The sequence below is a fragment of the Coturnix japonica genome, chromosome 13 (assembly GCF_054131305.1).
Source record: "Coturnix japonica strain WE chromosome 13, WE-NBRP24, whole genome shotgun sequence".
In the NCBI taxonomy this organism is placed as follows: Eukaryota; Metazoa; Chordata; class Aves; order Galliformes; family Phasianidae; genus Coturnix; species Coturnix japonica.
In genome coordinates this window covers 7,714,927-7,726,517 of record NC_140675.1, presented here as the reverse complement: position 1 = coordinate 7,726,517, position 11,591 = coordinate 7,714,927, and the positions used below count along the sequence as shown (strand labels likewise).

Sequence of the window (11,591 nt, the reverse complement as noted above, 5' to 3'; positions counted from 1 at the left end):
GGAGTGCTCCGCGCCGCGTTCTCCCGCCGCTCCGCCCATAGCGGCACCCGCCGCCGTTTCCCAGCGCTCAGTGCGGCGGCGCCCGACTGTGCCCAACGCAGCCCCAGGCAGGAAGCGCGGAGCAGCCGCCTCCAGCCCTGGGCGTTCGCCGCGATGCCGCTGCTGATTAACGGGGAGCGAATTGATCTGACTCGGCTCATGGGAGGCGTGATCCACGCCCACCCGCATCTCGAGGTGAGCGGGCGGCCGTACTGTCGCCGCGGGGTCTGACCGCGCGTGCCTCGAGGCCGCCTCGCGTCTCGTCTCGCTGCGGGCTGCCTTGAGGCGGGGGAGGCCCGACGGCGCCGAATGTGAGCGCTGTGCAGTCTCGGGGCGGTACCGGCTCAGGGGCGCGGAGGAGCGCAGCTCCGAGCGGCTCCGTGCCCGAGAAAGGCGCGAGCTGGCTGTAAGGAGCGTGTCCGCGTCACGAAGGCGGAATCTCGGCGTAGGGCGGCGGTGGCGGTCGCTGCCCCCGGGTCGAGGAACCAGCAGCTGGGGGTGGACGTCGGGATTGCGGTACCGGAGAGGTATTAACTTCATTTTAAGGCTGATAAAGTTTTAATCGGAACGGCAGCCCGTAGGTTTGGAACTGCTGAACAGAGCTGGTTGGGGAATTGTTTTTAATAAGAAAATGCTGATTTGCAGAAACTGAATTCTTGTTGAGAAGGGAAAAAAGAATTGAAAAGAAGTAGTGCAGGTTTGATTCCGCTGAGTGGAACGGTTTGTGTTCTTTTCAGCCTTCGTGTAGAAATTCACGCAGTACCCAGCAATCAGTGCAGTCAGAGCCCAGGAGGTCAGTTCTCCGTCAATTAAGCATGATGATTAATAGCTGCATTTTGATAGTACTTAATAAATATGTTGGATCGTGGCCACAAGTGGCTGAATCTTTGACATTTCAGAAGTTTCAAAGAAGGAAATCTTCTGTCTGGGAATAGTGATAGGCTGAGAGGGAACAGCCTCAAGTTGCACCAGGAAGGTTCATTTTGAATGTTAGGGCAGAGTTCTCTGGAAAGGCGGCTGGCACTGGAGCAGGTTCCTCAGGGAGACTGGGGGGTCACCATCTCTGGTGATGTTCCAGAAGCGTGTAGATGTGGGAATTAGGGACATGGTTTATGGGCAGTGGTGGTAGTAGGTTGTTGGATGATTTTTTTTTTTCCAGCCTTAATGAATGTATGATTTTGTGCTATGTAAAATTCCAAGATCTGCTCTGGCATTGTTTGATGTCAGCCTGGCCCCTTCCTGTTGCTTTGCCTTGTACCTCCATTTACCTTTCATAAAGCAGGGGAGGACTATTCTCTGTGTGTGGAATGACGGGATTTAACAGAATCTGAACTGATAAGTGGCATGAAAGTGGAAAAACTAGAAATTCAGAATCCTCCAAAATACAAAATATGCCGTGTTTGCTTCTGATCTGGGTCCCTTTGCTTTTTGGAGGTGATGTTTCTATCAAGACCTGAGAATTCAGCCTCCGTAGTCTTTATTATCATTTATCTTTAGGAAAAGGCAAAACTTCTAAGAAGTCAGCCTACCCAGATTGTGGAACCCAAAGGGCTTCTGTATGTCCAGCAGAGAGAATTTGCAGTGACCACCCCTAATGATGGTACGTAAGAATGTAAGCTCTTCTTCTGCTAAAGTAATTATTATGACAGGAAAGTTCATACATAGTCTCTCTCCTTTAAAATAGGTTCTGTGTCTATTCTGGGATCGGATGACGCAACTACTTGCCACCTAATTGTGCTGCGACACACAGGTATCTTAGTGGGTGATCTGCACAAAGCCTGTACCTCCTAAGTGGTATAGCTGGGATCGTCACTGGTTTATGCTGCATTAATGAAATAAACTGCAGTTTTATTGATATAAACTGGCATCTCAAAAAGTCACAAAGTGCATTAACTGAGTGATGAATTCAGAGAGCTCATCTGTTCAGTACCAGGTCTGTGTTCCCTTTGCTAAATGAGCAGATCCTAAACTTGATCTGCTCTTGTGGCCACTTTTGCAGTGTCTCAGGCTGGGCGTGAATGCCAGAGAGTTCATCCAGCTGAGTTAGTGGGGTTTGGTGATAACACATGTAAAATTTATGGAAAAGGCTTCCTGTATTTCTGACAGCAAGGATATTGTTTGGTCCTTAGTAGGAAGGTCATTCATTTAGCTGGTTAATATAATGGGGTGCACATAGAGGTTATTGTCTTGTGCAGTCAGCCCATCTCTTTTGCTGGAGGCTGCTGAAAAACAGAAATGAGTAGGTGGTGTGTAGTTCTTGCACTGCTGTAGTAGCGCAGACTGGTGTTGATCTGAGTTATGGTAGTGAACAGTGTTCACCAGTGTCACTGTCATCTCATATCTTCCTCAGGCAGCGGAGCCACCTGCTTGACACACTGCGATGGATCAGACACAGAAGCTGAGGTGTCGCTCATCATGAGTTCAGTAAAATCTTTCTCTAACACCACAGGTTATGGAAGGTCAGCTTTGCTTTGTTAATTGTGATGTGCTGTTTTTCACAAAGGTAACTGCTGTTTGTAAGTTGTGGAGCTTTTATACAATTTTAAGGGGTTCAGACAAGGTAACCGTGCAAGAAATATCCCTATCAGGGGCTGTATGGAAAATGATAACTGTTTTCTATCTGTGATTTAAAGCATGCTTCTGTTCTGAATAGTGGCTCTGTAGAAATGCCATTGAGTGGTTTGGTGTGTGCTGTTTCCCAGTAACTTTTGTTTCAGATGTGCTACACTTTCCAAATAACTGTTTTTAGTTGTTCTGTTTTTCCAAAAGAAACGTTGGTCTTATGAATTCCTTTTGGATCTGAGAATCTGTCTGGGATTTTTCAAGGCCCCATACTGGAAAAAAATATTATATATTCTGAAACAGATTTTGGCTAGCAAGGTCTTTCCTTAATGTGGAGATTTTTTCCTCTTTATTTTGATAAGAACAAAACCTCCACGATCTTGGAAGACATGATTTCTAAAACTCATGATCTGCCTCGCCCAGTTTTGAAAGATGAATTCTGGCCATACGAGGTGATTGATGATATTGATGATGCTTCCTCTCACTTTTTTGTTTCTGAGACCTTGCTCCCAAAACTAGTATTGTCATTAGTTTTGTTGTTGTTTTTTGTTTGGTCAAAAGACTCACAAAAACAATGCCTGTCTTTATATACTTTATATAGTATGGCCTAGAATAGTTCTGGAGATTGTGGGAGTAAAGTCCTTCAAATTTAGCTTGCTGTTTTGTGGGAACTGAGAGGTGGTTACTGAGTTATGTCCAAAACTGAGGCACTGACCATCACAGATACCTTGGGATTAGATAGAATTGCATGTGTGTAGTGCTTGCTGAGCTTTTTCTTTTTTAATATTGTGCTGTTTCCTGAATGATCCCTAAGTGTTCAAAATAAAATTACCAACCACAATTTGCTACAATTTCTGACCATGAGTCAGAGTGAGTCTCTAATGATTGCATTGTAGTTTGGGCTGGAGATTATTTTTTAAAGGTATTCACTTTGGGATGTCATCTTAACTGCTGTTTCCTGTTATTCCATCTCTGTTAGGCTGGAAGTGCACCTAGTTGGAGGTTTCAATGATGATAGGCAGTTATCACAAAAACTTACTTATCAGCTTCTTAGTAAGTTCACATTTTTTCCACTCTTGTGTAGAAGAAAATAGTTCTGACTGGATTTGGGTGAAATCTGTTTGTTATCTGAGCACTGTCATTTAATAGGATAAGTGGGGATTCACTTTGGAGGGTGTTGTCTCTACTTGCAAACATGCTGAAGAGAAAGGGTTGGACTTTTGAGGCTTGCCTGTGGCCAGGCTTGGGGCAGGAACTTGTCATTTGTTCCTGACACACATTGCAGTGGGTAGAATGGGAGTGCGGTTCAGTTGGACCTAATTCCTTGCTTTACTGCTGTCAAACTGATGTGTGGTCCTGCCCAGGTGCTGTCACCTGTCCAAATCTGTAAATGCGGGGTGTCTTGATCAGTTACTTTTCCTTTTTCACCTGAATGTGATGAGGTGAATCTTAATTTGTTTGCAATTGTCTGATGAAAGATGTTATTTCTGTTCATGAAATCTGTATAGAGAAGTGGTTATGGTGCTTTGTGAACAAGCTGGGAACATAAAGTACCAGCTTAGACATTTCAGGTGTCCTGGCTTGTGCTAAGCACTTTCCAAATGTAGAGAGGCCTTGATCTCACTGGAGCTGGGAAGAGACAGGGGCATGTTTTGAGGGAGGTGACTGTGGGATGTGGAATTTGGACGGGCAAACATCCAGTGGGATGTGCCCCTCTTGCCCTCTCATATTACGGTGCAGTTCCTGTTATGTATGTTACATATTGCATGAGAGCTCAGCACAGAATATTTTGGTTAATGCATTTTTTCAGCATGATAGTTTTGGTTTTCATGCATCAAGTTACAATTTAAAGCATTATATTTCTATTAGAATTTCAGGAAAAAAAAAAGTGAACTTTTTTTTTTTTCTTTTTTTTCCTGGAGTGTGGGATGGGGAAAAGGAGGATTGAAATGCATATAATGAAAGACTGGGTTTACTCATGCTATATATATATATGTGCTATTAAGTGTACGATTAAATAAAGCAGAGGTCATGTGATGCCAGAGCTACTGTAAGCCAGTGTCAGTAAAAGGAGCAAGTGGCACAACTTTTTAACATGCTTTTGACATCTTAAATGGCTACTCTCTGTAAACTACTGATATGCTTAGGAGCTGTGGCTTTAATTTTCTAAAAGTTGGTTTGAAGCAAACCTGAAAAATACTTTTTGCTGCATTGCATTACTTAAGAACAGCGTATTAGGTACTTTCTGCCCATCTATTCTGCAGTGAGCAGCACTGATAATCCCCTCTGTTTATATACCGTATCTGCTCTTCCACCAGTCAGTCTTATATATTGCTGCTATTGTTGTTGCCATAGGAGCATTTGATCTCCAACCAGATGATGTTCATTTAGTGACTTTCTGCGTAACAGGTAAGAAAATGGTCTCCTTGTAGTTTTTTGTTTTATTTTTGAAGAAATTTTAGCTACTGAAATCAAAGTACAGATACATTTCCATCTGTGGTCTTTTAAAATCTGTCCTGTAATAATAAACAGTATATGTCCTCCCACTTGACTTACATGTTTAAATTTCATTATTTGTAGTGTGTGTGTTAATGTCAAACAGCCTGCTCATCAAAGATTGTCTCAGTTGAGAATGGAGGAGGACCTATGATTCTTATAGGCTATTTCCAGCCTCTGTATAGCTCTGAGTATTTAGAGAGGCAATTGAGAAAGGAACTTAAAGACCTTTGATGCTGTTAGACTGTTCATAAACTCCTTCAGTTAATTTCATAGAATCATAGAATCACAAGGTTGGAAAGGACCTCCAAGATCATCTAGTCCAACTCTCATTACCGTAGCTACAGCAAACCGCTAAACCATATCTTGTAGCTCCTCATCCAGGCACCTGTTGGACACTGCCAGGGACAGTGACTCCACCAGCTCCCTGGGCAGCCGTTCCAGTGCCTGACCACACTCTGAGAGAAAAAGTTCCTTCTTATGTCCAATCTAAACCTCTTCTGGTACAACTTGCAGCCATTTCCTCAGGTCCTGTTTGTTGCCTGGGAGATGAGGCCAAGCCCCTCATCATCACAACCTCCCTTCAGGAAGTTGCAGAGTGCATTGAGGTCTCCCCTGAGCCTCCTCTTCTCCAATCCCATCTCCCTGAGCCGCTCCTCATAAGACAAGACTTGTGCTCCAGACCCATCACCAGTTTTGTTGCCCTTCTCTGGACATGTTCCAGGGCCTCAGTGTCTTGTAGTGAGGAGCCCAGAACTGAACACAATACTCACCAGAGCTGAGTACAGAGGGATGATCACCTCTCTGCTCTTGCTGGCCACACTATTTCTTATTCAGTTCAAGATGCTGTTGGCCTTCTTGGCCACCTGGGCACACTGTTGGCTCATGTTTGTTACATGTGCTGTCACATAAAAGAATTATTTCCTCTTCTTTGTATTGTATTGAGGTCATATATATTCTTTGTATTTAAATGTTACTGGTGACATGCATTTTTTGAAACTTGACATCCAGCAGGTTTTTTTTTTTTTTTTTTTTTTTTTTTTTTCCTGTAAATGGCTTGTGCAGAAAACAGAGTGACTGGAGCTGGACCTACTGATATGAAAACTCTAATCCATGCTCCAACATGTTCATCTTGACCGTGTTACCTTTTCCATTTTTGTTTTAAGCTTCTTCATGTGTTAATATTGTTCATTTGTTTTTCCTCCAGTGTTTTTATGCACCATTAGCTCAACCAGCTCTTCTCTGGTAACACACAACTGAATGGATTCTGTTCAGAAAAAAATATGGTGCTCTACGTGTTTGACCTTTTTTTTCTTACAGAGCTAAATGACAGAGAAGAGAAGGATATTCATTTTCCAATTATTTATGGAATAGGTGAGTTAAAATAGAATTTTTTTTAATTTTTTTTTTTGGTAACTGGATATTTTGGATTTTAATAGTAAATGCACTGCCTTTATTGTCTGCATAATGCCTGCTGTAGAGTGCTGCTGTTGGAGGTGTAGCAGAAAACAGAAGTACTAAGAAAATGGGGTCTGGGGCAATAAGAAATAAGAATAGTGTGTGGCAGCTTCTACAATTCCTGTTAGAATAGTAGTGTTATGGAGATGGTTGTTTTAAGCAATGTTTGGTAAGAATTAAAGTTGTTCTACATTTAAACTCTGTTTCTCACCAGCTGTGAATGTAAAAACAGCAGAGATTTTCCCTGCAACTTTCCCAGAAAAAGGGCCAGATGAGGATCTGCGTTCAGCCCATGTTTTAACAGGAGCAAGAGTGAGTATAAATAAGTGGGCAATAAAATTCCAAAGTTTGGTATTTTTGCTAGAAGGGAAGACCACTTAGGGGCAGTGAGTTATCAGTAATACAGGGGAAAAAAATACAAATTGTTGGCTGTATTGGCAATGTTAAGTCAGGGCTCTGAAGCAGTGATGGAGCATCTGGTGGGGAGGCAGGGCCAGCTCAGGGGAGCTCAGGTGCATGCAGTGAATGCACTGAGTGACCAGAAGGGTGGAGCCAGGATGCACCCCTTCCCAGCCCTCATTTAAGGGCTGGCAGTGGAGGTGAAGGGATGTCACTGCATGCCTGAGGCCTTCCGAAGGGAAGCAGTTTTATTCTTTTGCTTCTGTATCTGCTGTTGCTTTACTTGGGTTTGTTCTTTGCTGCAGCCTAAGACTGTGCCACTTCACTATTACTACTGTACTTTCCATAACATTATAGCACTACAGCATTACAAATGCTTTCCAACTTAAATCATTTTTCTGACTCTTTCATCTAAGTGCTGTCTACCTTAACTTTTAAGGCTCCCTGTAAACAGTTCTGTATTACTGCAGCTGACAAACATTTATGATGCAAAGACTGAACGACTACACATTGGACCTTATTTCTGGAGGCCTTTCCCACATGTGGATTTCTGGTTGGAACAAGATGATCAACAGATTTTACAGGTATTCTTTAGCTGAGAACAGAGAAGGAGTATGGCCTGTCAAAGCTCTCCTCTGCCCACAGCAGGGGAGGGTGGAAAAATAACTGTGTTAGAAGGGAGAGTAACTGAGAGCTTTTGTATTCTGAGCTTCAAGCAGCTCTTGCTCTCATCTTGTTTTTCAGAATCTTTCCACATCACCTTTGGCTGAGCCACCCCACTTTGTTTCCCACATTCGCTCTACATTAACGTTTTTAAAAGCACATCCATTCCCATCTCATTCCCTGTTTCCTGATAGAAAACCCCGCGTATACAAAAAAAATGAAGAAGGGTTGTGGGAACTGGTTTGTTCTGACAAGATCTAACTTGGAATCCACACCAGCTGCGTTAGGGAAGCATAGCAGTGCTGGAAGAACAGCAAGTTGTTGCAAAAAGCATGCGTCTGGTCACGGAGAGTAGTGTGCCTATGCTTTTCAAAATAAAGTATTTCAACAGAAGTAGTGTTTCTTCTGTATTACCTTGAATTGTTTTCTTGTTTCAACGCTTCTGTGCTGGTCAGATTGCTATAGTACAGATGGATGACAGTGCTGCAACCCAGAGGCTAAAAGTCACTATATGAACACACATTTGAGAAAATTATTTTCTATGCAAAGTAAAAGGAAGTTGCTTATACATAAAGTCTACTGCAGCTTCATTCTAGGAACTTCTTCATTCAAAAATATACCTTAGGCCTAATAATTTGAAGACTATTTATTGAAACAGTCAGGTAGGAGCTGAAGAATAAAGCTCATTCCGCCAAAACTACTGATTTAACAATTCCAAATATAAAAACATTAAAAAATTATCATTGTGGTGATAACTTTATTTCTCACAAATTACTCTTATTAACCTATTCATTGCACCAAAGAAATCACTGAGGAAGACTAGTCAACTCAGCTGTTTTTGCACATTAGAAAAATTGCACTCCGATTCATGTAAGTTACCCCAGCAGCAAAATTTGCCCACAGGATTTCGATGCTGAAAGTCAAATGGGGCGATATTAGTATTCAAAAAAAACCCTTCATTTTTCAGATCAAAGTTAATCCTGCCACCATTATAGCCATTAAATTGATAACCTTTGGAAAAAAAGGAACAAACCAATCAATAGTACTTGTGTGTCTAGCTCTGTTAGGGATTGAAAAATTTTCTCCAAAATCAGATGCATCGTTACAGAGCAAGCTTTCCAAAAGATCTTGTTTCCACAAGAAGCTTTGAAAGCTTGCAGCAAAGCAACTATGCTAAATCAGCTGAGGGCAGGGGGGAAGATGTGCACACTAGCTTCTGATGCATCCAAAACTTAACTTGTGCCTTAAGTAGTCCTGGACACTATGATCTTATGCTGTAGTGTAAATTAACTACATATTTTCATTGAGTCTGTACAATTCCTAGCCTAGGAAAGTTATTCAAAAGCAAGTGTTGAAATCAGCACAAATATAGTGTGGATTTATTTTTTTTTTTTCAAGCTCTACTGTAACTATCTTTAGATATATGTAACAAGAAGAGTCTGGTTAACACTACATGTGTTATCAGTGTCATGCAAAGGAAAAAAAGAAAGCGTTGGTGATTCTTTTCAGTGGTAGAAGCAAGAAGCCATTTAGGCATGCAGAGGCACTATTTCTTTTTGAGCTGTTCACAACTTAGTAACTTACTTAATCCTCCTGTACTCAGGGCCTCAGCTGAATAAGTCAAGTCATATTGCTGCAGGAAAAAAAAGGGTGACAACAAAGTACAGTTGCGTGACTCCTATATACATAGTCAGGCATCCATCCCTAAATGTTCACTGCACCACAGCTGCTTGGCAATGTTGTTTGTAAGTGTTAAAAAAATGAAAATAAAAGCAAAAATTGAACTACTGTGACTAGGCTGTTTTAATGGAGAGGATAAACTGAACTTTTAACATATTTATATTAAAAAAAAAATAAATTGGCAGTTTCTTAAAAATATATGCGTAAGAGCAACTTACAACTATTGGATGAAACTGTATTCTTAATCTTATATGTGGCTGCTGAGTTAGCATCTACTGTCAAGACTGAAGTAACTGTAACTGCCTCTTTTTTTTGCCAGGCAGTTAATAAATCTCACTACAACTTTGTTGACATCAACGTGTACAGGATCAAAGTAACTGTACTAAGTGTGCAGTAAGACAAATCTTTCCTGTGTGAGGAAAATTTATATTTGTGCAATTAGTGCAGTTAATAAGTTACAGTAGTCATTACTGTACTAGCATGTGGCACTGTTCACATTTTAAACACATCATTAAAATACCCTTCCCTCTGAGGCATATATCTTCATCCACACAGTCTTAAATCCAGAGTCTAGTTTTTATCTTTGACTTCCTCGTTCTTCTGTGTTTGTACAGTCATTTGGTGTTTCACTGCTTTGAACATCCTCAGTATCTTTATCTGTTCCCTGTGGCACCTCCTTGGGCAGCTCTGTTTTTTCTGTCTCCAGTGGTCTTTGGTCTTGGCCAGGTGACAGAGTTGGGGGTCTCTGATCCATCTTTTCCAGATCATCACAGTGGCTGACTGAACTGGTCTCACTGAACGCATCAGAATTTCTGAGAGACCTTTTAAAAATTTTCTGACCTGTGAAGTGTTTGAAGAGTACAGAACCAGTGATGGCATCAAATGAAAAATGTAGCATACAGAATGTGAGCTTCAAAGAAAGCATCTGAATTTTAAAACTACAGAGAAATAGATTTTATTCAGTTGCTAACCTGCACCCCAACTGTATAAAATATAAATACTTGCTTCCACTTACACAGATAAGTACACAAGGCAAGAAGCATCAGTTATTTTATTCCGTGTACACAGAAATTGTTAAAATTCAGCTGAGAAACCCATTCCAAAGGTAGAGAGTTTTACTGAAAATCACAGCACAGATTAAAAAGAGGTGCAGAACTATGGCTTCCCTGACAGGCAAATCTACATTAATTACTAATATATCTAAACAGAAAATACCATGGATTCAGTAACTCTTCACTCTAGAATGACTTTGTCACCACAGTATTAGGTAGTAACAGACAGGTGCTCAAATACACAACTATTGGCTTGTTTGCCTACTTTTTTTTTTTTTTTTTTTTTTTAATTTTAAACTCACTCTCAGTCATCTTAGAATGGGTTGGGTTGAAAGGGACCTTAAAGATCATCTAGTTCCAACCTCCTGAGTTAGGCAGAGCTGCCACCAACTATTCCAGAGAAAGATCCTGGATTTACATGCACTTGAGGGGATAAGACAAATCTTAGATGTAGATGTCTTAGAAAACTGATTGTGGTAGTATTCTTTGCCGTGTTTGAACTACGTTATTTAGGGAGGACTTCAGATCTCATTCTGGATATTATGACAGAAGGAAAAGTCAAGCAGGTCTTCCAGTGTCACACAAACCAGATGTGTGCTAAGGCCAGGATATTTCAGCGAGTTTTAGAAATAAAATCATGAAGTAGAAACTTACCAGGATGTCTTTGCTTTGTGAGGCTGGAAGTAGGAGTTGCTGGTGGAGTAGTACCCGTACCTTGGGCTTTGGATGCATACGTAGATTCTGTGGATTCTAGTGAACCTGCAAGTTAAAATGAAGTAGCAAGTTGAATGTAGACAAGTTTTCTCCTTATCAGGATATGTATGCATATAAAATGTAACAATTTTGTTGTTAATGCCGGTTTCTGAAACTGCATGTCCTCAGTTAATCTGAAACTGCCACTTAACTGTAGCTGGTTTTTGAGTAACTAGGGACAAAGGTGCTGAGTCTTACAAAGATGAATAAAGTTCCTCTCACACTCACTTCACAACAAAGGTAGACACCCAGTATTCAGTTCTTCCTTTTCTTCAGGGCTTTACACATCCCCAGCTGCAAGTCATCAATCACTTCACTTTGCAAAGATATCTAGTTATAAAGCATTCCCAAGGAAGCCTTACTGTTCTCTTCACTATGGACCTTCAAGGTCCATTGAGACAGTACTTTGAGAATAAGATCCCAAATGTAGCAGAAAGTCTTCCCCACTAGCTTATATAGATATATGTGTAGCGTATGTTTCAAGGATAC

General features: G+C 41.3%; 2 protein-coding genes across 20 annotated transcripts in view; one reads left to right on the top strand and one right to left on the bottom strand.

Annotated features, from left to right (window-relative positions):
* Nucleotides 1–65: 65 nt before the first annotated feature.
* Nucleotides 66–8,010, top strand: NTAN1 (N-terminal asparagine amidase). 6 transcript variants are annotated; one of them, XR_014933737.1, is made up of 10 exons: nucleotides 66–234; nucleotides 1,537–1,639; nucleotides 1,724–1,789; nucleotides 2,390–2,498; nucleotides 3,581–3,654; nucleotides 4,957–5,010; nucleotides 6,418–6,471; nucleotides 6,770–6,867; nucleotides 7,394–7,538; nucleotides 7,699–8,010. XR_014933737.1 is itself a non-coding variant. In XM_015876432.3 (10 exons), exons 1-10 carry the CDS (start codon nucleotides 154–156, stop codon nucleotides 7,876–7,878), a joined length of 933 nt encoding a protein of 310 aa, XP_015731918.1. In that variant the 5' UTR covers nucleotides 66–153; the 3' UTR covers nucleotides 7,879–8,010. The 6 variants fall into 6 exon arrangements, 5 of the variants coding, with proteins under 5 accessions (XP_015731918.1, XP_085369866.1, XP_085369867.1 ...); XM_015876432.3 differs by having other exon boundaries at nucleotides 7,425–7,538; XM_015876433.3 differs by lacking the exon at nucleotides 66–234 and adding an exon at nucleotides 251–566 and having other exon boundaries at nucleotides 7,425–7,538.
* Nucleotides 8,011–8,248: 238 nt separating this feature from the next.
* Nucleotides 8,249–11,591, bottom strand: part of PDXDC1 (pyridoxal dependent decarboxylase domain containing 1) — a 41,988-nt gene continuing 38,645 nt past the window's right edge. For 10 of the 14 annotated variants that reach the window (XR_014933734.1, XR_014933732.1, XR_014933735.1 and 7 more), the window contains 2 exons: nucleotides 11,004–11,108; nucleotides 8,249–10,137 (listed from right to left, as the gene is read on the bottom strand). Coding sequence is in view for 7 of the 14 variants with exons in the window: in XM_085513732.1 (XP_085369858.1) it covers nucleotides 9,875–10,137; nucleotides 11,004–11,108 (368 nt within the window). In the remaining 7 variants the exon portion in view is untranslated. The remainder of the gene's footprint in view (nucleotides 10,138–11,003; nucleotides 11,109–11,591) is intronic. The other 4 variants (XR_014933730.1, XR_014933731.1, XR_014933733.1 and 1 more) reach the window with 2 other exon arrangements.